General features: G+C 42.4%; 1 protein-coding gene across 4 annotated transcripts in view; it reads right to left on the reverse strand.

Annotated features, from left to right (window-relative positions):
* Positions 1-27,999, reverse strand: part of PCNT (pericentrin) — a 248,169-nt gene that overhangs the window by 44,220 nt on the left and 175,950 nt on the right. For all 4 annotated transcript variants that reach the window (XM_026658033.1, XM_026658029.1, XM_026658030.1 and 1 more), the window contains 9 exons: positions 25,221-26,354; positions 22,472-22,633; positions 19,284-19,844; positions 17,177-17,279; positions 13,834-13,988; positions 2,528-2,722; positions 2,268-2,441; positions 1,360-1,555; positions 395-617 (listed from right to left, as the gene is read on the reverse strand). In XM_026658033.1, the coding sequence (XP_026513818.1) occupies positions 395-617; positions 1,360-1,555; positions 2,268-2,441; positions 2,528-2,722; positions 13,834-13,988; positions 17,177-17,279; positions 19,284-19,844; positions 22,472-22,633; positions 25,221-26,354 (2,903 nt within the window). The remainder of the gene's footprint in view (positions 1-394; positions 618-1,359; positions 1,556-2,267; positions 2,442-2,527; positions 2,723-13,833; positions 13,989-17,176; positions 17,280-19,283; positions 19,845-22,471; positions 22,634-25,220; positions 26,355-27,999) is intronic.

Here is a 27,999-nt window from a genome sequence, read left to right on the forward strand (position 1 = left end):
AGACAGACTAGGGCCATTGGGGAAGGAATGAATAAGAGCTGGAAGTAGTATCAGAGGCGAAGTAGAAGGCCAGCAAGGTCAGGGCTTAGAAGGAATTCTGGTCTCACCAAGATACACATTGTATGGGCAGAGACATTGTATCATCAGCTGCAACTCCCAACCTTGTCAGTAAAACTTTCAAGTTTGCACCACTGAGCAAAAATCAACAACAAATTAGCAGCCAGTAAACATTCAAAGTAAATTATTTCATTAAACTCTACTTCTGTACAGATTGGCAGAAGTTACCATTTCTTCATTCCCCTTGCATGTCAGAGGATTCCAATCCATTTCTGGATTTAACCAACACAAGTTCACTACAGATTGTTAATGTAGCTCTCAAAAAAGTACTCCTTACCGAAGCTGGTTTATTTCCCTCTGAAGCTTTTGCAGGGATTTTTGTAGACTTTCATTCTCTTCTTTGCTTTCATAAAGCTCTGATTTCAAGTCCGATACTGCAGATTGCTCCTGCTTCAGGAGTTCATGCATCTCAGAGGCCCTCTCCTGTTCCTCACTCAGAGAGTTCTGCAAGTCATTAGCTATGGTTTTTTCCTGCTGAAGTTTATATTCTAATAATTCAACTGGGAAAACAAACAAAGTCCATTTGTATTATAATATATTTAACAACTCTGTTCCCAATTATATGGGTTTAAAAGTACAGACAAATATGTGGACCATGGCTACTACTGTTCTTCCTGATCCTCTGCTAATAAATAACTCAACTTTTCAAACATAGTTTAAATAAAAAACATTTAAAGGATTATACAACTTCTGTTTTACTGTTAGTCTCTCACCCGGCTTTCTCATTCTTTTTGGCTTTGATTGGTTCATCAGAGAACTGGCTCCTCTTTGGCTTTTAACTATTTTGATAAAACAATAATTGCAAGCAGCCACTTATCTACTGCTTCTATAACCCACTTATTAACATTTCCATTTACCAATATACACAGATATACACACCAATATGGAGATTTTTCTGAAAACCCCTAGTTGTTGCTCTCTATTCTTAAGTTTTCTACCTTCATACATTCCTTGACATTGAAGTCGCCCCCCAACTTCATCTTTGCATAAGATAAACCAAAGATAATTCACCTCTATTTTAAACTTTTCAAATACAGCCTTTTCTGAACCACTGCTATTTTGACAATCTGCACTCCCATCCCCACAAGAAACCCTAATGAGTTCACAAAATGATATCTGATGTCAGAATTCATTTCTCATCATTTTTACTGCACTTTCCCCCTCTCCCCTCCCTCTTTTTTTTTTTTTTTTTGGTGTGAGTGAGAGTGGAAGAGCAGATGGAAAGTGTTTCCTAGGTGCTACCCTTCCTCCGAAGTTGGTGTTCTTGTTTACTCCCATGATCCTCTGCATTCGTAAGAGTTTCCTGTAGCTGCTGCAGCTTCTCCTGGTTTTGAAGATGTGTCATTCGTAGCTGAGCTCGAAGGTCCTGTATTTCAGAAAGTAAGCTGTTCCTATCAGAAGACAGAAGGTGCTCTAAAACTATCTGCTGCTGTTCTTCCTGAAAATAGACCAAGCCCATTGCAGACATTAGGGGGATGGAATGGGGAAACAAAAAGACCGTAACTTGTAAGTAATATTAAATTCCCAAGCATAGTCCAATTCTTCCCACAACATAAATCCTAGATTCCCATAGGTCATGCTCCCCTACATAGTAGGTCAAATTTTATTGAAACAATGAAGAAAAGTAATTTAAGATGATCAAACTCATACCCCATTTTATTAACTCTCAAATATTTAATTAAGTAAAAGAATGCACTTTATTGGTTTCCCTAATAGGGTGATAGTTATTGCAAACTCTCTGGCCTGATGCTAACCTATTAGCGTGAAGTTATCCAAAATCACATCAGGACTAACTCAGCTATGAATTTTGCCAAGGGAACATTTGTATAGCTAGGAGTAGATGATGTCTGCTTTCATGTGAAGCACCTCCTTCCCACAATCACAATCTCCTGAAGACCAACTGATTGGCTGATAAACACTACAGCCAGTAGATCTCAATGAAATGTAGAGAAAAATGGGAGCTAAAACAAAGCCTGTATAAAAACCCATTGCTCTTAACTTGTTTAGATTGCAGTACTAGATTTAAGAACATAAGAGATGAAACTGGAAAATGAAGGAAGCATTCGTGCATTATGCCCACAAACATGGCCTCCAAACCAAGGAAAGAAAGTGGCTGATCTGTAAGTGTTAATACTCCAAGGAGGTCTTACTTGTCGTTTCACAATATGCTCCAGTTTTTCCACTAATGAACCTTCATCCCCAGAACCAGGATTGAAAAGGTGTGACTGCAAGTCAACTTGAAACATATTCCGCTCCTTCTCTAGCACACACTGAACTGCCTGGAGGAGTTCTCCTCGCCAGTCAAAACAAGTATCTGAAGATTCCTACAAGAAGAGTGTAAATTTATTAGCATCTATACAAAAAAAAACAGGTATTTTAAGGGAGGTACAACACACTTTATCCTGGATACCTTGTCTCCTCTATCTTCCACTTTGCCAAGGTAATCCTTCAATGACTGTATTGCATCCAGCAAGGTTACTCCTTCTTTTCGCCATCCCTCGGCTGCAGCAGACTGCTGAATGCTTTTTTGATCACTAAGAGGAAAGGGATGTTCTGACAAAGCCAGTATTCTGCGGCTGTCCTCGTACACCATCTTCAGCACAGACTGAAAAGGGACAAAACATTTTGTATAAACTGATGTTATAGTACCAACAGAATCTAAAATGCTAAAAGATCCAGAAAACATTTTGGAATTCATGTTTCTGCAAATTAAGTTTAAACATAAAAACATGATCTTATATTCAGAGTGTTTTCTAGCAGAAGGAACTGTCTGCACTATTAACTTTAAACAAAAACACAGAGATGAAACAGAAAAAAATATAATATAGATTGTAAGTTAAGAAGAGGAGGTTACTCACCTGTAACTGGAGGTTTTTTTGAGATGTGTGGTCCCTATGTATATTCCACACATGGGTGCACATGACCACCATACACCAATGCCCATTAACCAGCATGTGCGTGGTGTTCCCTCATGCTCCCAGCCAAGGATATTATAGATAGTGTGGGTCAACGCCTCTCCAATCTCTCTCTTACTGTCCTAGAATGTAGTCCGAAGCAGAGAGGATGGAGGGTGGGTAGTGAAATATGGATAGGGATACGGATAGGGACACACATTTCGAAGAACCTCCACTTACACAAGCAAGGAACCTCCTCGTCTTCTTCTTCGAGTGATGGTCCCAATGTGTATTCTACACGTGGGTGACTCGCGAGCAGTGATAAGAGCAGAGGTGGGTGCAAGGATGCCAACTGAAGGGCAGTCATCAGAACAGCCTGGCCAACTGCTGTGTCTGTAGCTGCCACTTGTGCGATGACATCGTGCATTGTGAAGGGGTGGATGGAGTGCCAGGTGGCTGCACGACAGATGTCTTGCCGAGACACATCTGCTAGTGAGGCTGATATGGCAGCTTGTGCTCACATAAAGTGAGTGGTAACTCTATCAAGTGGGGGTACGGCGGATTGGTTGTAGCATTCTCGGATGCATACTGAGACTCATTTGGAGATTCATTGGGAGGAGAGGGCTTGACCCTTGGACCATTTGGCAATGGCCAAGAAGAGCTTCAGCAATTGAGTCTTGTGAAAGTAGAAAGCCAGCATACGACAGACATGGAGGGAGCGTAGGACCCTGTTAGCATGGGAGGTGTGCGGTTTGGGGTAGAAATCAAGTAGGTGGACACACTGGTTCAGTTGGAATTCCGACACAACCTTTGGGAAGAAATTAGGATGGAGCTGAAGGGACACCTTGTTCTTGTGGAATGTGGTGTAGAGGGGGGATCTGCCATCATGGCTACCAGGTCACTGACACACCTGGCTGAAGTTATGGCGACCAGGAATGCCACTTTCATTGAGAGGTGGGAGAGGGAGCACGTTGCCAATGGTTCAAAGGGTGGTTTCGGAAAGTCGAGATTAAGGTCCCACATGGTGTGGGCTTCAGTACTGGTGGAAAGGTGTTGAGTAAATCCTTCATGAAATAGATGGTGGTGGGGTGCGTAAACATGGAAGGACCATCCACAGGGGGAAGAAAGGCACTGATTGCTGCTAGGTGCACCCATATAGAACTGAGGGCTAGGCCAGATGTTCTGAGGGTGAGAAGGTAGTCCAGGACGGAGAATACATTGGTGGGATGGGTCCTGGGGGAAGTTCGGGGTGTGGAGAATGCGACAGAAACAAGAGGAATTCTATGGCTTATCCATGATGGATGATCTTCAGTACTCAACTGTCTGTAGTGATCTGGCCCCAATCGTGGGTGAATAGGGCGAGACAGCCCCCAAAGACAACACAGAGTGCTGTGGGTGGCTTCGGAGGAGGTTCTCCATTCTCAACCTGCATGTCAAAACCACTGTTTTGACTGCTGCTGGGATATGGTCAAGGAGGTTATCATGGGGGAGGCAGGGAAGCGTGGTTGTGAGCAGTGTCATCTACGTGGCACCTCCTGCTGGTGGTGGACAAAACGGCTGCCTCTGCTGTCTGCATCTGGGGGCCAACAAGAGATGCCAAGAGGCCTAAGAGTCCTTCAGCGAATGAAGGTATTTGTCTGCCTTCTCAGGGAACAACTTGTGTTCAAAGGGGAGGTCCTTGACAATATTTTGGACCTCCTGGGGAAATCTAGACGATTGTAGCCAAGAGATTCGGTGAACCACGACCCTGGACGCCTGAGATTGAGAGGACGTGTCAGCCACGTCAAGAGCAGCCTGGAAGCCCACCTTGACCACCAGGGACCCCTTGTCTACTGTCGCCTGGAATTGCTGCTGGTGGTCTGGTGGCAGCTTGTCCTAGCCGGTTGTAATTATTGAAGTCATATTTGGCTAGCAGAGCCTGGCAACTGGCAATGCAGAACTGCAGTCCGGCTGAAGACTACACTTTTCTGCTTAGCAGGCCCATCCTCTTTGCTGCCCTTTTGGAGGTGGCTGGATGGAAATAGACTTCTGCTGGTGCTGGTGTGCCTGCTCCACCACAGCATAGACCATGAGAGAGTTGGGATGGGAGAGAGAACAAAATGTCTGCCCATTTAGCAGGGACAAAATACCTCCTCTCTGCTCTCTTCAGTATGGGGACACAGGAGACAGGAGTGTACCATACCATCCTCGCTGGTTGCAGAATGGCCTCGATAATGGGGAGAGCTGCCCGAGAGGGTCCCTGGGGTTAGAGAATGTCCAGGAGCTGATGCTGTATGTCCTAAATCCCCTACAGCGGGATCCCCAGGGCCATCACCACCCTCTGGAGCAAGTCCTAGTACTGACAGCGGTCATCCAATGGGGAGAGCGAGGGAGAAATTAGGGTGACCAGACAGCAAGTGTGAAAAATGGGAACGGGGGTGGGGGGTAATAGGAGCCTATATAAGAAAAAGACCCAAAAATCAGGACTGTCCCTATAAAATCGGGACATCTGGTCACCCTAGGAGGAATAAGCGTCTGGTCCAGTGACCAGGAGGCAGCCATGGTAATCAGTGGTAGCAGCTCCATGTCCTCTTCTTCCTCGTAGACCGATGGCACCCTTAGGTGAACAGGTGATACGACGCCAGCAGTGGTGCCCAGCAGCTGTGGTAAGGATCCCAGCACGCCCAGTACTGCCAAAAAGAAGGGTCCCTGGGGAGTGGTGGGCCCCGGGGGTAGCAGTACCAAGCCTCCACTGCAGGATCATAGGCTGGGCACCAGTAAAGCAGCCTGGACAGGGCATAGGAGAAAACGAGAGCTCCAGCTCTGAGAACCCCTCAGACTCTGAAGACAGTTCTGGCAATGGGGGGGAACGTCGGTACCAGAGGGCTGCAATGCACCAACAGGACGGGCTTCTCCGTCAGCAGCAGCAGAGGTTAGTCCACCAGAGAGTGGAGGATGATGGTGTATGGCACTCTGGAGAGAAGACTGGGGATATGGGAGGAGGAGGTCCTCCATTGACTACAAAGGTTCAAGGCGTCCTGGAGTCCTTGACACACCTCTGGACACACCAGAAGGGCCAGGTGGCATCTGCGGGGCAGCAGCTCTGGTGGGACGGGCACTGTACGTGCCAGTGACAATGCCAGCATGGATACCAGGGCAGCCATTGGTACTGCTGGATCCCACTTGCATTTGGCGTTACCCTCTACCTGGGGAAGTTTGTGCACGGATCCAGCACACAATCTCTCATCTGACCTGGCTCGACTTAGGAAGGAAACGCTGCGCTTCTGAGCAGTCCATGATGGGGATCTGCTCTTATACCCATGGCCATGTTTTTTTATCCTTGTGGTAGGACTTGTCCATCATCTTTGGTACCAACAGATCCAGGGCCTGGGAAGTGCTCAGAGGAGCGCTCATCACTGGTGATTGTCTCTGCACCAGTGATTCTGCCAGTCCCAGATACAAATGCTCTCTCAAGTGCATGGCTTCCTCCATTAGGTATCTGCAGAGGCAAAGCTCTCGAGCTTCCTGGTTCTGGGGCGTGAACAACTTGCAAACGGCACAGCGGGCCGCAATGTGTGCCTCACCGAGGCAGTAAAGTCAACACTGGTGCTTGTCACTCACAGAGAATGAGCGCAGGCAAGAGGCACAGTTCTTAAAGTCCAGAACCCAGGGCATCATCCCAGGGGGAGAGAAGAGTGAGAGGGAACTCTCCCCAATGGGGGAAAACTATCATAACTTATCTATCTATGAAGAAACAATAACACAGACACTATCCAACCCTAATCTTCTATGATTCTATGATACAGCTATATACAATGAAGGCAAAGCAGATCACTCTCTTAGCAAAGCTAAGAGCATGACGGAACAGGGGTTCCAACTCAGGACATGCAGTGGTAAGAGGGGACTGGAGAGGCATCAACGCACACTACCTGTTATACCCTTGACGGGGAACGCACAAATGTGCGGGTCATTGGACACGGCTAAGAAATATTTCCAGATTCAAGTACATGGCACGCATGCGCACCCACGTGTGGAATACACTTAGGGACCATCACTCAAAGAAGAATATATTTGTATTAGTATTTTTAATATGTAAAAGTTATAGAAGTTAAAAACATCAAAGGCCTAGGGATAAGGAAATTAGAAGTTAAGATTCTCGCATCAATCTTTATTTTGCTCTCTTATATTCACCCTCTTTAAATATATGCAATAAGACACTAAGTTGCCATGTAAAATATATGCCTACGTGAAAAAAACTAAGTATGAATTAAAACAACACAATATCTTATCTTAAATTTTAGTTTCTAGACAGAAGTCAAGGACAATATTCACTCAACCTCTTAGAAGCTAGAGATGCATCTTTTTATAGAGCCCCATTCACCCAGCCAATATTTTAAGTACTATTGTTGGTATTGTGGTAGCACCTAGAAGCCCAGTCATGGACCAAGACCTCACTGCACCAGACACTATACAAACACATAACAAGAAGATCGTGCCTGTCCCAAAGAACTTATAGTCTAAGTATAAAACAAGAGACAACAGGTGGATACAGACGAAGGTGGCACAAGGAAACAATGAGACAATGCCGGTTTGCATGAAAGACAGTGGTCATAGCACACCAGCTGCCTAACAATTGTCAAATTTTTTGTAGGCAGAATGGAGGCAGGAGTAGATATCTCAATAGCATATGAGACACACAATAGTTAGTCATAAGGGCCCTGAAAGTAAAGGCAAGTAGTTTGTTATATACAAATCTGAGACATGATCTCTACATATTGTTACAGATCCACCCTGTTTGACACATTTATCAAATAAAGACCCTGCAAGCGCCAATTTATATTGCCTGGTATTATAAACCTTGTGAAAGTCACACGGCGCATGCACATTTTCCTTAAGTATAATTTGAAGATATCAAACCCTTGGTTACCATATTAAAGTTGTCAAGTACATTTATAAAGTTTGGTGTCTTGGGCACTCTGCTACTACAATCCAGTTGCTAAACTACCTACACAGGACCAAACCCTGAAACCTCTCTTACATGGGAGCTCGAAACACTTTGCATGGATTCCTGTACCTGCTGCTCAGGATGGCGTAGGGACATGCAGAACCTGTGGGTGGGTGGTAGGAATGCTGTCCCTCCTTGGGGGAGACAGGGATCTTGGTCTCAACAAACCAATCCTCCTTGGCTGACAGCTCTATTGTGAGTTCAGACTTTGTCCCTAGGGCAGCTAACACAAGCAACAGCCAACTTTCCAATAATTTTCAGGCAGCATAGTGTCTATACCTAACACGAATGTCCCTCCTACCCACTAGCAACTGTACTCTTAGTACAGCTTCGACAGATATTAATGGCCTAGACTAGTGCATTTTGCTGCAATGCATGCCATGTGCCTATGTGACTGAGATGAAAAGCTGCACAAACTTGGCGAATATTTCAAATACAACAACAGAAATTTCTGGCAATAAACCAAAAATTATTAAAACTGTTGTCATGCAATTAACCCCTATTGTCATTAAATAGGGGGTCCAGTGAAATGAGTCATGAATCTAGATGTGATGGTCTCGACTTAATTTAACAGATTACACAAAAACAGCATCCCCAAAACATTTACAGCCTTAACAAGCCGAACACCGGTAATTATTTCCGGTGTAATTATCATGCGGAAACATCTTTCTCAATATGAATTCCCTGCCTCCAAACTATTATATGATGTACAGATGTTTCCTTGTCTCATTCCAGGGAAGGTCATTTGAAATTTAAAATAAATCCTTTTATAGGTTATTTTAATTAGAAATATCCTACCCTGGATATAGAGATATTTGTAGTTGCAACTTACTTTTGGAACATTAATATAAGCAATTCATAAGCATAAATATTTAAAACAATTAATATATGCATCTAAATCTCTAGCTCCTCCGGTGGGTCCCATGCCACTACCACTGAGGAACCAACAAAAGCTCCTGCAGCTGTGAGTCTCTCTTCTGAATAACAGAACAGGTCCAAGGAGGTAAATACACATAACCATAGATGGCAAGACATCCTTGCCTATTCCCTTCTGAGTCCCCAGCTGAGGTTGATCAATCTTTGATCTGCTAGGAGGGGGAGGGTGGAACAGACTGCCAGGTCTGAGGCCTACCCCAAAGTGAATTAGAAAGAGAGAAGCACAGTGAACTGCTTTTCAGGCACAGAAGCAGAACATTGGACTTGTGGTGAAATCCCACGCTATCTATCTAGGAGAGTATTTAAACACCAAAACTTCAATCCAGTGAGTTAGCTTCATGAGAGCCTGTGGGCAATAGTGTGCTCCACATAACCTACTTCCTCTGTTTGAGAAAGGGAAATCTACTTCCCTTGTATAGTAACTGAAGTCTGAGATGTGTAGTCCCTATGTGAATTCCACTTGAGATGCAATGGACTCCATGTGCCTGAGACGGGAAGATTTTTCATTAGCAGTGTTAGATGTGCCCTTTTCCTCCTTGGCCTCCCAGCCAAAGGTGTAAGGAGCAGGGCAGAATGGACCAAGTGCCTCTCCAATTCCTCATCTATCACGAATAATCTTAGGATAAGGATCTGAAGCAGAGGGCAAGGAGGGCAGTTAGTCGAATACAGATAGGGATCACAGTCTTGATGAACTCCAGTTACTGTACAAGGTAAGTAACCATTCTTCCTTTGAGTGATAGTCCCTATGTGTTTTCCATTTGAGGTGACTCACAAGAAGTATTCATCAAGGAGGAGGGTGCAAGAAACTGATTGAAGGGAGAACTGGAAGTCCTGGCACAGTCAGGGAACTATCATGCGATTGGAATAACAGAGACTTGGTGGGATAACTCACATGACTGGAGTACTATCATGGATGGATATAAACTGTTCAGGAAGGACAGGCAGGGCAGAAAAGGTGGGGGAGTTGCGTTGTATGTAAGAGAGGAGTATGACTGCTCAGAGCTCCGGTATGAAACTGCAGAAAAACCTGAGTGTCTCTGGATAAAGTTGAGAAGTGTGAGCAACAAGGGTGATGTTGTGGTCGGAGTCTGCTATAGACCACCAGACCAGGGGGATGAGGTGGACGAGGCTTTCTTCTGGCAACTAGCAGAAGTTGCTAGATTGCAGGCCCTGGTTCTCATGGGAGACTTTAATCACCCTGATATCTGCTGGGAGAGCAATACAGCGGTGCACAGACAATCCAGGAAGTTTTTGGAAAGTTTAGGGGACAATTTCCTGGTGCAAGTGCTGGAGGAACCAACTAGGGGCAGAGCTTTTCTTGACCTGCTGCTCACAAACAGGGAAGAATTAGTAAGGGAAGCAAAAGTGGATGGGAACCTGGGAGGCAGTGACCATGAGATGGTCAAGTTCAGGATCCTGACACAAGGAAGAAAGGAGAGCAGCAGAATACGGACCCTGGACTTCAGAAAAGCAGACTTTGACTCCCTCAGGGAACTGATGGGCAGGATCCCCTGGGAGAATAACATGAAGGGCAAAGGGGTCCAGGAGAGCTGGCTGTATTTTAAAGAATCCTTATTGCGGTTGCAGGAACAAACCATCCCGATGTGTAGAAAGAATAGTAAATATGGCAGGCGACCAGCTTGGCTAAACAGTGAAATCCTTACTGATCTTAAACGCAAAAAAGAAGCTTATAAGAAGTGGAAGATTGGACAAATGACCAGGGAGGAGTATAAAAATATTGCTCAGGCATGCAGGAGTGAAATCAGGAAGGCCAAATCACACTTGGAGTTGCAGCTAGCAAGAGATGTTAAGAGTAACAAGAAGGGTTTCTTCAGGTATGTTAGCAACAAGAAGAAAGTCAAGAAAAGTGTGGGACCCTTACTGAATGAGGGAGGCAACCTAGTGACTGAGGATGTGGAAAAAGCTAATGTACTCAATGATTTTTTTGCCTCTGTCTTCACAAACAAGGTCAGCTCCCAGACTGCTGCACTAGGCAGCACAATATGGGGAGAAGGTGACTAGCCCTCTGTGGAGAAAGAAGTGGTTCGGGACTATTTAGAAAAACTGGACGTGCACAAGTCCATGGGGCCGGATGCGCTGCATCCGAGGGTGCTAAAGGAGTTGGCAGATGAGATTGCAGAGCTATTAGCCATTATTTTTGAAAACTCATGGCGATCGGGGGAGGTCCCAGATGACTGGAAAAAGGCTAATGTAGTGCCCATCTTTAAAAAAGGGAAGAAGGAGGATCCGGGGAACTACAGGCCAGTCAGCCTCACCTCAGTCCCTGGAAAAATCATGGAATCAATTATGAAACACTTAGAGGAGAGGAAAGTGATCAGGAACAGTCAGCATGGATTCACCAAGGGGAAGTCGTGCCTGACTAACCTAATTGCCTTCTATGATGAGATAACTGGCTCTGTGGATGAGGGGAAAGCAGTGGATGTGTTATTCCTTGACTTTAGCAAAGCTTTTGATACGGTCTCCCACAGTATTCTTGCTGCCAAGTTAAAGAAGTATGGGCTGGATGAATGGACTGTAAGGTGGATAGAAAGCTGGCTAGATCGTCGGGCTCAACGGGTAGTGATCAATGTCTAGTTGGCAGCTGGTTTCAAGCGGAGTGCCCCAAGGGTCGGTCCTGGGGCCGGTTTTGTTTAATATTTTTATTAATGATCTGGAGGATGGAGTGGACTGCACTCTCAGCAAGTTTGCCGATGACACTAAACTAGGAGGCGTGGTAGATACACTAGAGGGTAGGGATCGGATACAGAGGGACCTAGACAAATTAGAGGACTGGGCCAAAAGAAACCTGATGAGGTTCAACAAGGACAAGTGCAGAGTCCTGCACTTAGGACGGAAGAATCCCATGCACAGCTACAGACTAGGGACCGAATGGCTAGGTAGCAGTTCTGCAGAAAAGGACCTAGGGGTCACAGTGGACGAGAAGCTGGATATGAGTCAACAGTGTGCTCTTGTTGCCAAGAAGGCTAACGGCATTTTGGGCTGTATAAGTAGGGGCATTGCCAGCAGATCGAGGGACGTGATCGTTCCCCTTTATTCGACATTGGTGAGGCTTCATCTGGAGTACTGTGTCCAGTTTTGGGCCCCACACTACAAGAAGGATGTGGAAAAATAGGAAAGAGTTCAGCGGAGGGCAACAAAAATGATTAGGGGTCTGGAGTGCATGACTTATGAGGAGAGGCTGAGGGAACTGGGATTGTTTAGTCTTCAGAAAAGAAGAATGAGGGGGGATTTGATAGCAGCCTACAACTACCTGAAAGGGGGTTCCAAAGAGGATGGAACTTGGCTGTTCTCAATGGTGGCAGATGACAGAACAAGGAGCAGTGGTCTCAAGTTGCAGTGGGGGAGGTCTAGGTTGGATATTAGGAAACACTGTTTCACTAGGAGGGTGGTGAAGCACTGGAACGCGTTACCTAGGGAGGTGGTGGAGTCTCCTTCCTTGGAGGTTTTTAAGGCCCGGCTTGACAAAGCCCTGGCTGGGATGATTTAGTTGGGAATTGGTCCTGCTTTGAGCAGGGGGTTGGACTAGATGACCTCCTGAGGTCCCTTCCAACCCTGATATTCTATGATTCTATGGACTGATCTGCCAAAGGAGGCATCTACTGTCAAAGCCTGCACCAGGGCATAACATCTCACAAATGAATACATGTAGCCTCCTGTTGTTGCTCTACAGACCTCTAGCAGAGTGATGTCTCACAGTGAAGCTACAGAGGCCACCAGGGCTATGCTCGAGCATGGGGGAGGGTCACTGCCAATTCATAGAAAAGCAGGATGGAGCCTGAAATCCACTTAGTCTGTGTGAGGAGACAGCTTTCACCTCTCGTACATTTGGTAAAGGAGACAAATAGTTTTTGGGATTTTCTGAAGGGTTTTGTCTTCTGTAGGTAGAAAGCCAAGACTCAGGCATACAGAGAGTGGAATTTGCTGTCCTCCCTAGTGGCATGTAGCTTTGGGTAGAAGACAAGTAAGTGGATGACCTGGTTCAGATGGAATTCTGACTTCTCCTTCAGAATGAACTTAGGATATAGCCATGTATGGAGGGTCTCCCATAATTGTTCCTAGCTCTCCTACACTCTTCGCTGAGAAACTGCTTATCCCCCATCTCTCAACCAATGGGATGCTTCCCCTCTCTCTGCAGGCACTGGAGACAGTTGAGTACTATTGCTAGTGCCCTGGCACCAGACCCTGCCCTCAAGTTCCATCCATCATTTTTAATGCCTCCAACAATGAAAATGGTCATCAATTAGCACATTTCCTGCTGCAGATTTCTGCCTGTATTTCTGCCATTTTTTAGAGCAACAGGCAGACTTTGCTATCTCAAGCCTGTCTCTAGCCTGCCCCTGCCTTGGTAGTAACTGGATCTGTGAGGTGTTTTCACTCCCTGGGCCCCTGGTACAACACTTTGCTATGGGGTTTCTCCATCAGGATAGCAAAGCAGCCAAGAAAGCACCACACTAAATCTAAGGAGACGTTTATACTGTGAGCCAGCTTTCTCTGGAGTCTGAGAGCAAACCATGCCCCACTGCTACCAGCTGACACTTGTACCACCAGGATGTGAGACTCAAAACCAGACTAGCATGTTGGGGCATCACCCCACTTCAGTCAATGCAGCTGTGACGCCACCATGGAAAGGCAAGACAAAAAGCAGTAGACCTCCTCCTAGAGAGAACCAGGGGAAGGAGAAAGATGGGGAGGAGGAGGAGGACGACGACCTTATTCCAGCCAGCTCAAGAGGTAAATGATTAATGAACATATATGGGGTAATGAACTGAGCAGTTGACTTACAGCTAACTGCTTTATATAATTTATATTTCCTAGTGTTCTGGTTTAAGGTGAAAGACCACAACCAATTCCTAGTACACTGGCTTTCCTACCACATATTACCTTCAGTTGTGGTGAAATAGTTTCTTTTTCTTTCACTGGGTCCATGGCATCTTGAAATATTCCACAGTATTGCAGATAAGCCGTGAAACTAGCATCCAGGTGTTCAGTTGTTTCTAGCTCCTGATTCAGTTTAGCTGCCAAATCTGAACTGGTATCTGAAAACAGACACAAAATAGTATTACAGATTAAACAAATGTGTTGTAGTGCAACCATAAAAGCAGTGGTCACAAAAGAGTAGATTCCACAGTCAAAAGTTAGAGATGCAGTTGTAAGGTTCTATAGAAGAGATATGCCTTGAATGATTAATAACTACAGATTCCTTCTGGCTCTCAATAATTAGAAAAGCTGTCCACTTCTGTTTATCCCAAAACAGAATCCACCTAAGAAGATAAGAAAATGGTTTGCATCACGTGAGATACTTTGTCTAAGGAACCTACAGATCAGCCAGAGTCAGGAGTTTATCTCTCCAAAAATAGAAATAAAAATGGCTAAGTAAGAGTATTGTTAATCCTCTAGGCAAGAATCTCTCATAATTTGCATAGGGCTAAAACCCTCTAAACAGACCTCCAAGAAACCATCCTGCTTTACTACGCAAAGTGGCCCACTGCACATTGTGAGTGGGATACCAGCAAGTTAAGCAAACTAGATATGACTGGCTGTAAGACTGAAGGTCAAATTGGGCAAACTGCCAGTTACCCCAAGAAATCCAAACCACATGTCTTTACCCCAAATTACAAACTATACATGGTTTTCCTTGTAAATCAAATATACCACGAATAATCTGTCCTTCTCCCCAAAATAGAAGTGCACATTTGCTTGCCTTGTGAGTCAAATCTACATACTTCAGATATCTCTTGTTCTATTTTAAGTCATAAATAATGTGAAATGCTTATGCACAATCAAAGAATATATGGAGTATATCCTCCAAATTTAGAAGATAAGGGATTTTGTTGGTTTTCACTGTAAATAATTGTTGTATTCTAAAAGTATTAATTGTTTGACTCAAGGCAGAAGGAATGATGGAAGATATAAAAACCAGGGTATAACTTTGGAATATTAAGAGGAATTGCTTAAAAGGGGGGAATCCCAATTAATAGTAGGGTCTAACAATGAAATATAATCCTTGAAATGAATCAAATGTAAAAAGCCTCCGATAAGAAAAAGATCAGATTAAAGAAATTTGTTGTACATCAAAATCATCTACTGGATACCAATGGAAGCAACAGAGAAACTAAGAGTATGTCTACACTGCAACATAAGCCCAGGGTTCACACTCCAGCTTTAGCCTAACCCCCCTTCCATCCAGGTGTGGATAGTCCAAGCCTGAGTCAAGTCATGACCCAGGGTTCAAGCCCTACGGACCAACTTTCTTTGTCCTCTGGAAAGTCCCGTTTTTTCCAACTGCACCATGAACATAGGGTTAAAGTGGCCACATTTTGGGAGGGTGCTAGGAAGTCTGGAATATGGGTGGTTGGACTTCTGCATGCATAATGGAGTGTAGATGCTGGAGCTCCAGGTTGGGACCCGGGTTCAAAAATTCCTAACCTGGAGTTACAAATAAGAGTATACGCTCAAGCCCTAGGTTAACAAACCCCAGGGTCTGCTAACTTGAGTTCTAGTAACCCTGGGCTTATATTGCAGTGGAGATCCCCTCTGTGAGCTGAAATCTGAGTATGCACTCGACACATGTCCAACAGGAATCAGAGGGTGGACCCCTCCAACAAGATATGACACTATGGTACATAAACTGAAGTCATCAGGCATTCAAGAGGGTTGACTGGACCCAACAAGAAGCTGCAGAATCCTAAGTATGACTGACACCTGGACCAGCCATGCGGAAAGAACTCTCCCCCATCGCAGGGTTAACAGGATAAGAAGTGGTGAGATTTCATTTTAAAGATTGTGTTTCCCCTTCTATAATAAAAATAACCGAAGGTTATCTTTCTGAGCATAGACTCACTAATTAGACCTCAGGCACCCATAGGTTAGATCTTAACTCCTTTATAAATCCAAGCAAATTGGCCTAGAAGATATTGAAAACAATACCTTTAAGCAATTGCTTTTAATATTCTAAAGTTGTCCCTTTTGGACCAATCCAGTCAGAGTGGTCACCTCCCGCTTAAAGCACCTAAAAAGACACGGGCTTCCTCAGAAGTGCGATACATGTGTTAGGAAGGGCGAATTGATGATCATAAGTAAATGTAATAAGAAATCTTGGTAATTTGCATCATTCCTTGATGTAACAACTTCTGAGACTCAACTCTAGCCTGTGATAACTGCTTGCAAAACTATCGTGGTTGTAATACACAGCTAGAACACTGCTTGTTGTCTGCACTTCAGTGGTGAACTGTTGATTGTATACTAATGTGGTTTTGAGTGAATTCATAAATTGTTGTTTTGTTAAGAATAAGCTAGTGTCTTGATTGGAAAAAATACTGTGCAAGTTAAAAGCTGATCTGAAAAGAACCCACCAGTAAAACTAGTATGCTAACACTCCCTGGATTCAATAAAAAGGGGTTATTCTATTAACACTTATCCAACTGGCAAACCTAAGTTGTTAGGTTTCGGCTTTAAAATGTAACTGGCACCCTGGCAAATTCATAAAAATGTATCCCCTTTCATACTTACATAGGTAAGCCCCTAAGCTTTACTGCAGGGGTTCCCAAACTTGGTTCGCGGCTTGTTCAGGGTAAGCCCCTGGCGGGCCACGAGACGCTTGTTTACCTGAGCGTCCACAGGCATGGCCGCTCGCAGCTCTCAGTGGCTGCGATTGAGCGAACCAAGTTTCGGAACCCCTGCTTTACTGGTGTAAGTAAGTCATTGAGAACCCAAAACTACTACAAATGATTTTAAATATTTCAGTCTGGGAGAACCAACAACCAAATGTAAGTTTCATTCAGGGTGTTTCTAGATTAGAAGAGAGTGTGAAGATTGGGTCAGGGTGTATTAGCCAGCTCCAACCTAATCATGACCTTTTCCCTACCATAAATGCAATTTCACAACCTTTTCCTCAATTTAGCTAGTTGAAATCAACCCGGGATATGTCTCAACCAACTGAATCAAAGTGAAAAGTGTTAACTTGCATCTATGCTAGGGAAAAGGTCATGATTAGATTCTGACTAGCTAAAACACCCTGACCTCTTTCTAGCATAGACAAGGTAAGACGACATGGGAAGATACCAAGACATTGTTCATTAATTCAGTATTCAACTCCTTTTCTAAACAGAGTCACAATATCTGAAGTAGGTTATTTTCTTCACCTCAAAGATTTTGGGTCTCACTTACTGAAGTTATCATACAAGCAAAATGAGTTATGCATTAACTAATAGAAATTAAGACTCACTGCTGACATATCCATCACTTGCCCCCTCTAGACCAGACATTGTTGATCGTAGGTCATCTTGTGAATCAGATGGCGTTAAAGTGAAGTCGTCAACATCTCTCACCTGTTAAAAATGTATATACACAACATGAATCAGAATCAGGAGTCATTTCTGGCCCTAATGGATCCAGCTGCACCCTCCTTACTATTTAAAACCACCACTAAATGATTAAGTTATTACAAAATGTCAAATCAGTTATTGCATTCATGGTGGTAAATGCCATAGTTAAGGCTACATACAGAGTTCCTTTGGAAGCTTCTCCCGCCCATTTTCACTTATTTCTAATGGTCGTAAAAATTTCCCTTTAGGGCTGAAGTTTTCTATGCTTGGTCACAGCTAACGTGAATTTTTGGGGGATTTGGGGGGAAACCCTTCAACTACCTTTCAGTTATGGGAGAATTGGGGAAACTATATTAAAAAGATATTTTTACTCTCCTGTTACACAAAATGTTGAACAAAATGCTTTCTTTTTGTGAGGCAGAGAGGATATGATAGAAATTATAAGTGACTGAAAAAAATCATCTCTGATGACACTCATTGGGGGCATTAGCTGAGATCTGATCAGACCCTAGTGAAATCCTGCTCACTATGTGAACACAATTAGAGCAAGGCAAGTTCTACAATCTTCCTGCCAGGGGCCAGATAATGGCAGGGCTACTCTACTCCTAAGACAATCTCATGAGTGAAATTGTAAAATGTTTAATTGAAATTTCACATTTAAAGTCTTTGGAACTGTTGCAGGATTCACCAAATTTTAAACTTTCATTTAAAGAAAAACTGTTATTTTTCTGCTGGCAAAAAGGTATGTTCTGCTGTGTAATTACCATTCAATTACTATACATTTAGTTAAGTATTAAATCTTTATTACAAACTCATTTGAATAGACATTGGATCAGGCTTTCTGTATCTCAGCTCCCCATCTGCAAAATGGGGATAATATTTCTTTTCTGCCACCCTTTGCCTGACCTGCCTTGTCTATTTAGATTATAAGCACTTCAGGACAGTGCATGTACAGCATGCCTACCATAATCTATGTTGGAGCCTTTAGGCATTACTGTAATATTATCAATAATGAATTATAAACTCTACCAAAGGCAACTTCCTGCAGTACTCGCAGCTGAGGCTGTGATAGGTTGTCTCATATTGAGGGCTGGGTCTATGATGAGATTTCACTGCACCGAGTGGTGGGAGGGAAGTATATGTTTATCAATATCACACTACAGTTTCCAATAGACTCTGTACATTACAACTCAGTAGATACATAATTATAACCACTCCTCCAAGAAGAAAGCATGAATACATATAGCAGGTAATATATAAGCTATTTAGAGCAGAGTCTTTGTCTTTTAATGCAATTGCACAGAGCCTAGAACACTGCTGGCACCACTATAATATAAATAATACTGCCTTTAAAAGAATCAATTACCATGGTAATTTGGGAAGAGACTCCTCAAACAAAACCTATCTTTTAAAAACTGAGTAAAAACAGTCACATGCAGACAATTGTTGCAGTAAGTTAAAGACTCCCATGACAACAGGTAAACACTTCTTTGACTGCCATTAATTACAAGAGGAATTTCATCCCAACAGTCACATTACTTTATTGTGGCCTTCACTTTTGAATTGCCAGGCCTAACACACCGAATCCCATCTCTGTGAACTTTCTGAAGCTGCCAGGATATTATGAAGTTCCAAAATAAAACCCACACTCTATTACCATCATTTATATTACAGCACCAATCTACAGTCAGGTCGAAAGAAAGTCTACCTTGAGTGGCTTACAGTTCAATTTAGTTTTCAGAGAACTAATTTCACTTACAGAGAGAGAGCAGTGATAAAATGATGTTTCAATACAGCCTAATGTATGCTTCACTGTCTCCAACCAGGAGATGAACAAATAAAAGATGACTGCTATGACACAGTGTTTATGCTTCTTCATGTATATTTACCAATATTAGTTTCCATGGTAACACACAGAGCACATGACCCAGCAATAAAAACTTATTGGTGGAGGGAGGGGAAGGAAGGATCTTACATTTAATATTTTTTAAAAACCCTGATAATTACCAGAATCCTTTTTTCCGTATTTTGGTACTCAGCGATAGAGTAGGTACTTTCAGAGAAAGCTGGTGACTTTAAATCTAGTCTGGCCACTGCTTCCTCATTGGTATTAGCATACAGACTTTGATATCCCAACAGTCCAGGGGTGTCTCCTTGTACGACAGATGATTTGTTGTCCTTCATTTCAAAGTCTGTGCTGTGTACACTATCAACTTCTGAGAAGGGTGTTAAGTGAAGACTTGGTTGAAGTTCTATGCTTGTCTCCTGCTTTCTCACAATCTCAGGTGAGTCCCATGAAGTCATATGCATGACTAAACATTTAAAGTCCTTGGGTGTCTCTTTATCATGCTCTGTGTTTTGTGAAAGGTTGTTCAACTTGCATTTCATAGAGTCTGGAGTTTGATGAAATTCCAAGATTTGCTGACAGTGTTTTTTCAGATCTTGCAGCTCTCTGGCCTTGTCTGTCATCTCTGCTTCCTGAGTCAGGAGTGTCTCTTGTAGTTGCTTAATCTGAGTTTTTAGATTTCTGCTGTGAGTCTTCAAGTCAGCTATAGCTGCATCTTTCTCCTAGAGTGAAACAACACAGATACCCATCAATTTTCTGTTTCCTGAATTCAAATAAAAGTTCCCAAAAGTGCAAAAAATATTCAGCTTCTGAGAAGATTCTTTTAAAATGAAATATCAAATTTGTTATTAATCCTAGCTATGATTTCAAGAACTCAGAAATAATTCAACATACTTTCTCATGCCAGTTTGGCCTTTCTTTTACCTTCAAGCCAAGATAAATTAATGCATCTAACTCTTCAGAATAGCTACTGTAGTAAAACAAAAACATTTAATATAGATTAGATTAGTACAATACACAACAGCAATGTGTAAAGTAAACTGTTGATGTAAATTTTTTTAATTACTTCCCTTTTGGGTTTCACTGGTATAGTGAAAAGTAGCTGGCCAAGTTGTTTTTTGTTTTTTTATTTTTAAACAGAGACATCAAAACACATTACCACTGGTATATGTGACATCTCCACTGAAGCAGGGCTTTTGTTGGAGAGAAGGGAGTTTCCATCCACTTCTACAGAACTGAACTATTCATTAAAAAAAATTAAATTGATCCCTTGTAGTTGTGAAGATTACATTTATTTGACATTAGGAAGGTTAACGAATGCAGGGTTCTCCTTCTAAACACAAAAAGAACAGGAGTACTTGTGGCACCTTAGAGACTAACAAGTACTCCTGTTCTTTTTGTGGATAGAGACTAACACGGCTGCTCTTCTAAACACAAATTGCTAAAAAGGTTTACGAAAGAATAGAACAAGCATGTAGGGACAAAACCAGAAAAGGTAAGGCACAAAATAAGTTACACCTAGCAAGGGACATAAAAGGCAGTATGAAGAGGTTCTTTAAATACATTACAAGCAAGAGAATGACAAAGGAAAGTGAAGGTCCTCCACTTAGCGGGGAAGGAGAGCTAATAACTGATGACATCAAGAAAGCTGAGGTGTTTAATTACTATTTTGCTTCAGCCTTCAATAAAAAGATTAATGGTGATCAGATATTCAACACAATTAATATTAACAACAAGGCAGAAGGACTACAAGCCAAAATACGGAAGGAACGGGTTAAGGAATATTTAAATACATTAAGATGTATTCAAGCTGGCACGGCCTCATGAAATTCATCCTAGGGTACTTAAGGAGCCAGCTGAAGCACTCTTGGCACCATTAGAATTATCTTGGAAAATTCATGAAGGACAGATGAGATCCCAGAGGACTGGACAAGGGCAAACTTCGTACCTATCTTTAAAAAGGGAAACAAAGAGGACTCAGGGAATTATAGACCTGTCAACCTAACTTTGATACCTGGAAAGATACTGGAACAAATTATAAAACAATCAATTTGTAAGCCGCTAGAGGGTAACAGGGTCATAAGGAATAGCCGGCATGGATCTGTCAAGAACAAATCATGCCAAATCAACTTAATTTCCTTCTTTGACATGGTTCCTGGCCTAGTGGATGGGAAGAAGCAGTAAACATGATAGATCTTGATTTTAGTAAGGCTTTTGACACAATCCTACATGACATTCGGACGGTGATTAATTGTTCTTCATGTCCACTGAAGGTAGGACAAGAAGTAATCAGCTTAATCTGCAGCAAGGGAGATTTAGGTTAAATATTAGGAAAAACTTTTTAACTATAAGAGTAATTAAATTCTGCAACAGACTTCCAAGGGAGGTTTTGGAAGCCCCCACATTGGAGGTTTTTAAGAACAGGTTGGACAAAAACCTATCAGGGATGGTCTAAGTGTACTTGGTCCTGCCCCAGCACAGCAGGCTGCACTTGATGACTTCTTGATGCCCCTTCTAGTCCTAATTTTTATGATTCGATGCTCCTATCATGGAACTGCCCTGAGGCTCAAATCCTCACCCAAGTGCACAGCCAGTCTGTGCACAGTGGAGTTCCTCTGAGGTTTGGTAGCAATGCTACCCCACAGGCTGCTCTGTAACTGCCAATCTAGCCTCTTGGCTACAGTAGTGTCTATGACACTTCCATCCACATTGTGGCAGAAACTGATGAATCCACATATTGGTGGACCCACCAACCTTGCCCCCAAATTTTAGTTCTGCAGTAGCCCACAGAGAACACATGCATAGCAGCGTATAACGTGTCAGCCATCCCCAGACCCTTACACACCTCTTACCAACCACATGAACACACAGTACATGTACGTCAAGCAATGGCAAGGAAGTTAAGTATTCTGGCTAGTAACCTATTGGATGATTTCTCAACAGCTTCCTGAGCCAGTAGAACTGAATCTTCTAGTGTCATACTGAATCTGACCCATCATCTTTCTAGCCTTCTATATTTATAATAGTAGCTTCTTAAAATACTAAAATTATGAATAAAGTACTAAAGGATATATAAAATAATATACAAAAAGCGTTAACATGAAGAATACAGACAACTTGTGGACATATGAACAGTACTTCAGCCTTTATGATCTGAGATTCTACAGATCTCACTTCCAACACTGACATTTGGATCTTATTTCTATCTGAAGCCTTTGCTTTAATAACCAGGACTCAAAGATTCTCTTTGAAACCACTTTAATATTAACAATTGGAGAAAATTGGCAATCATGAAAAATGTGCCAAATTAGCTCTCAGTCCCTTTCACCCCATTACTATTCCAACATACCTTTATGTCCTCCAGTATTTTACCAGTCTGTTCTTCACTTAATTCTAATTCCTTTTTCACACAGGCTAATTCAGACTTAAGTTCTTCCTGATGCAATGTCATCTTTGTGATTAGATCTTTGTGGTTTTCTGAAGTGTTTGTTGCCTCTAACTGTACTAGAATCTGTAAAAGAAAAAACAATTGTTGGTTGCTCTTTTAAAAAGTGAGCCATTTCCACATTGGTGGACTTTATTTTCGGTCAGTTTTGGAATTCCTATCCAAGCATCAACTACAATAATTGTCATTTAAAAAGAGTAAACTCCCATAAGCAACAATGTTTCTATAAAAGTGTTGATAACTTATGGGGTTTAAACAAAAATGTGTTTCAAGTTATTATTGTATATGTTTATTCTACAGAAGGCAGAGAATGAGGACAGATGCACTTCACACACTAGGGGAGGATTTCACCACACGATCTTCAGCACAACCTGTGTGGTTCTGCTTATAAATCCAGGTGCGTATTTAGTATTAGCACTGTACCATCAGCAATTTGAGCTTCTAGTAACATTAACCAATCACAATTTGAGATCAAATAATTCTATTCCTATTTCAGGATAGCAGTATCAACACTGCCTTCCTTAATGTTGATGCCAACAGAATACGTTTGCTATTTATTATATGACTCATTACAAGACAGGTCTGAGGAGAAGTATAAAGCATATGTTCTAAGCATGGCTGTATATAAAACAGTCACCCTCTTTAATGTTTTAAGAAGCTGAGCAAATGCAACATCTGGACAGGCCGTGTGGTCTAGTGCTTAGGGCAACAGACTGAGCTCAGACACCTGGATTTTCATCGTGGCTCTGCCACTAATCTGCTGTGTGACCCTCTGTAAGGTCACTTCACCTCGCTGTGCCTCTGTTTTCCCTCCCACCCTCTGTCTCTCTCATCTATTCGCACAGTAAGTCCTTTACAACAATCATACCATGTGCCCGTACAGTGTGTAGCACAATGGGGTACTGATCTCCATTAGGGTCTCTAACTACTGTAATACAAATAATTATAAAAACATTTGCTTTGCTTAAGGATTAATACTTTCTATATAACCACTTAAGCAGGTGCAGACCCAGTGTACAGAAGCACACATCTACAGAGGAACAACATATATGTAAGTGATTGTAGGCAGTATTAGTATTTGTCATGTCCAATGTGTACCTGAAGAAAACAGGAACGCAACATCAGTGAAGTCTAAGTAAATTCACTATTGCTACCTCAGTGATAAGCTACAAAAGCTTAACTAGTGAAATCACTCCAAATGTTAACAGAGTCATTTCTCAACCTATCATGAGCTACACACAGTTGTGATGTTTGCACTGTGAAGTAGCATGTGAAAGTAGTATGATGTAACTATAATGTTTTATGACATCATGACAGGTGTGCATGCATGTTTTATATCAGTAAGACTGTAATTAATGGTCAGTTATTTTGCTCTGAATAGGACATTGTAGAGACTGTAATAATGCAGAGAAGCGTTTTGCCTAATCCATGTAGCATAATTGGTATCTGGTCTAAAAAAGCCACTTTCCTGCCAATCTGGCTAGGCACAAGTAATATGGTGTGAATGAACAACTCTGGACTTTTATATGAGTATAGTTCTTTTGAAGTGGGCATCCTAAATCACAGAAAGGTTTCCACCCCATATGTGCAGTCATACACCCAATCGCTCTTCCTCCGAGAGTGCTTAACCAGAGCAGGTTTGCTATGCATACTCCTGATACCACAAAGCACTCTTTGCTCTATTCCACCACCTTAGAGAAGCCTTAACCAGGCAGCAAATGTGTGCATAACTGGCACCTGCAGGGCAAAGCAGAATATGCTCCAGAGAAGTGCTCTCCAGGTTAGAGCATCTAATGAAATTAACTGAGATCAAATGATCTTCTCTGATCAACTGATTCTACACAGAGGGAGGAAAAGGGAACCTTGGTGATAAGTGTCCTCACAATTTTTCAGCTGTGTCAAATTTTAGAGGTGAGCTACCAAAAATGTGTTTTTAAGTAGTTCTCCAAGACTACCAGAAAACAAGTGTTCATTTATCAATGTTGATTTCCTTAGCTTATCTAAGGGCTTGTCTACACTACCGCGGTAGTTCGACGGCTGGCAATCGAACTTCCGGGTTCGATTTATCGCGTCTGGTCTGGACGCGATAATTCGAACCAGGAAGTGCTCGCCGTCGACTGCGGTACTCCACCTCAGCGAGAGGAGTACCGCGGAGTCGACGGGGGAGCCTGCCTGCCGTGTGTGGACCGCGTCTGAACCGCGGTAAATTCGAACTAAGGTATGTCGACTTCAGCTACGTTATTCACGTAGCTGAAGTTGCGTACCTTAGATCGAATTGGGGTGTTAGTGTAGACCAGGCCTAGGTTGACACTATTTGTGCTCATGACATTTACCTTCACCCTTTCTTAAAATCCAGAATGGTGGAGGAAATCTACCACCATTGTAAATTTGATCCTTAGTGAAAGCACCAAATACCTCAATCTACACGTTTTATGCAGTGACAGCCAACAGTCGCACTAGCATCACCACGCCAGTGAATTTAATACTAGTTAGTGCCCAGTGTCAGAATAAAGTTTCTAACTTTACAAGTTAATAAGATCAGACAATAAATCTCTTTTAGACTTACCCAGAGAGATAAATACAAAATGTACCACATCAGAGCTGACTTAACTCTTCAACATTTAAAAAACGTTGTTAAAAAAATAATGCATACCAATTTATCACTTTGGGAAACTGAAGCTGAAAATGACTGATCAACATTTGCTCCTCTCTCTTCTCTCAATTTCTCCATTCCATTTGTATGAACTGGAACCTCTCTTTCTTGTTTTAAGACCGGTTTATGAAGTTTAGCTTCTTGATCATTACTTTGATTCTTTTCCTTGTAGGATTCCAGCTGTGAATAAAGGTCATCTCTTTCAGAGCGCAGAGCTTGGAGTTCTTTCAAAAACTCCTGGATCTGATCTTTCAATTTTATAGAATTTGCTTGAAGTTCATCTATTTCTCTCTGGTAAACTACTTCTTTCTGATTCAGTGTTTGAACCTTGAAATCAAGCCTGGAGACTTCCGATTGAAGGGTTTGAACTTCTTCAGCCTCAGTTTTCTGACGCAGATCTTTTTTTAACAGTTCATCTTCAAGTCTTGCAATCTTTTCTGCAAGGTGCTGTAATTCAGCTGCCTCCATTACTCTCTGCTCTGCTACTGTCTTAATCTGCAGATCACTCTCTAAAAGAGTTGCTTCTCTTGCTCTCAGTGTATCTTCAAGCTCTTGAATGCGAGAGGACATGATCCCCATTTCACCATCTCTCTGAGAGAGGTGTGTTCTTAGAAGGCTGTACTCCTCCTGAAATGTATCATACTGTATTCTTAGGGATGTTAACTCTGCCAAGTGCTGCCTTGAAGACTCCTGTACATTTTGAAGATTTTGCTCTAAAATTTCCACCTCCATTTTAAACTGAGATTCCTTCTCTTCAAGCAGCTGCTGCAGGGCTTCTCTAGCAGTTGAGACAAGTTCTAATTCTTCCTGAAGCTCCTTCAGTTTGGAATGTAACAATACAGTTTTCTTATTCTTATCTGAATGCTCCTGAAAATCTAGTGATCCTTTCTTCAATTCATTCTGAAGATTCTCTACCTGCTCCTCCAACCTAAGCACGTTACGGTTATCTTGGCTGTCACTAACTTCATGACACATGGGTCCAAGTTGTACCAGCTCCTTTTGAAGCTTCTCAATTACTCCATGAAGCTGCTCTACCTCTTCTGCTTTATCCCTATGCAGTCTTTCCTGGTCACCACGAAGGTGCTCAACGAGTAACCTGAGTTCATCGATTTCAGATTTTCCGTTTTCCACAACCTGAGAGAAAGAACAAGACTGAAATGCCAATGGTACACAGAGTTACTTCTGTTGAAGTATCAGAATTCCCACCACTTAAAAGTTCATTTACCAAAACAACATATGTGCAATTTCAGTTACTAGAAGGACCACATCTTCAAAGCAGCCAGTCAATACAACAGATTTAATAAGGGCAAGGTTTGAAAACCTTACCTGGAGCCTTGTAGCTAAAACACTAACCTCATTAACAGACATGGAAAAAGCCCCCATTCCCAAGCACAGTCCAGAGATAGTTTCCTGGTGAGAAGGCTAGTACATCCACGTCCCTCCCTCTCACAGCTGGAAAGAGTGGGACCTCTCAGTTTCCCCAAAGAATGCTGTCCATCAACCTGACTTGCAAGGACAACCCCATCCTGTCCCCTCAAAATGAAATCTTTCACAATAGCTTAATTATTAGTGTGCTCACTTTAGACGTTCAATTTTCCTTCCCCTTCTCGCAGCTGAAAAAGATGGACTTTGAATAGCTAAATATTTATTTTAAGTATTAGCATACCCACATAACGTATACTATATAATTACATACTACTCAGTAGTGTTTTGAAAGGGGTTTTTGTTACATTTGATTTTTAAAAATTTAATGAAAATACATGTATTTTCAACAAATGCTTAACTCCAAGACTAAGAATTAACCAGCTTCTCCTCTGAGCAGCATATGCCATAAGAGAGAGGGTACAAATCATAGCAAAACTGAGAAACCCACATTTGGGAGGGGAAGCTGCTCCCTAAACACCTCCATGTAGCCACCCCGCATTCTACTACAGCTTAAAATCAAAAGCTGAACTCGGTACTACCAGGATATTTTTGTCAGGGGGGCATTAAGGGGAAAGGGAACAACTGTTTAATGAACCATTTTCTCAAAGCAGCACAAGTCATAATGCAACCTTCTATGCAACAATTACACTCTACTGCAGGTTTTTCCAGATTATTGAGAAGACGTGGCAAGCTGTATTAACAGTAGCATAGGGACCTGGGGTGGAGGAAGAAGGGGAGTGATCTCTTTGTTAAGGTTGACATCCAGGGGGGTCTGAGTTTTCCCAGGGTCTTGTCCCATTACAGGTTTTGGTGGTCATGTTCACCTAGCCATGCCCACACCTCTGTGAGAAGAGGATGGGTTGGAGCTATGCAACAACCTGAGCTGCAGAGATTTTCACATATTTTCCTTTGAAATAAAAGGAAGAAATACATGGGTCTATGTCAGCAACCTGGTAAAATGGCAGCTAACTATTCATAATTCATTAGCTGAAGTGATTAGAGTTCAGTTCACCTTTAAATACCCCACTATTATCTAGAAAAAATGGTACACTAGGACACATTTTAAAAAGCAACGTCCTGATAACATGATGTTTGTGTGCGCGCTCCTCATTTTGAGCCTCCAAAACAGAAAATCACTCACAACTTTGGTCTTATGATAATATTGGGAACCTAGTTAGCAAGATGAGTGAATGAGTTTCATTGGGTATGCTCTCATTTATCCAAATGGCCTGAGGGACATCCAAAAGTTTTGGATAACTGAGTGATTGACTAAATGGAAGTGCTATTTTGAGATGCAGTTTCACAACAGTTTATCAATGATCTGGATGATGGGATTAATTGCACCCTCAGCTAG

The sequence above is a fragment of the Terrapene carolina genome, unplaced genomic scaffold, assembly GCF_002925995.2.
Source record: "Terrapene carolina triunguis isolate 2854851 unplaced genomic scaffold, T_m_triunguis-2.0 Scaffold391, whole genome shotgun sequence".
Taxonomy (NCBI): Eukaryota; Metazoa; Chordata; order Testudines; family Emydidae; genus Terrapene; species Terrapene triunguis.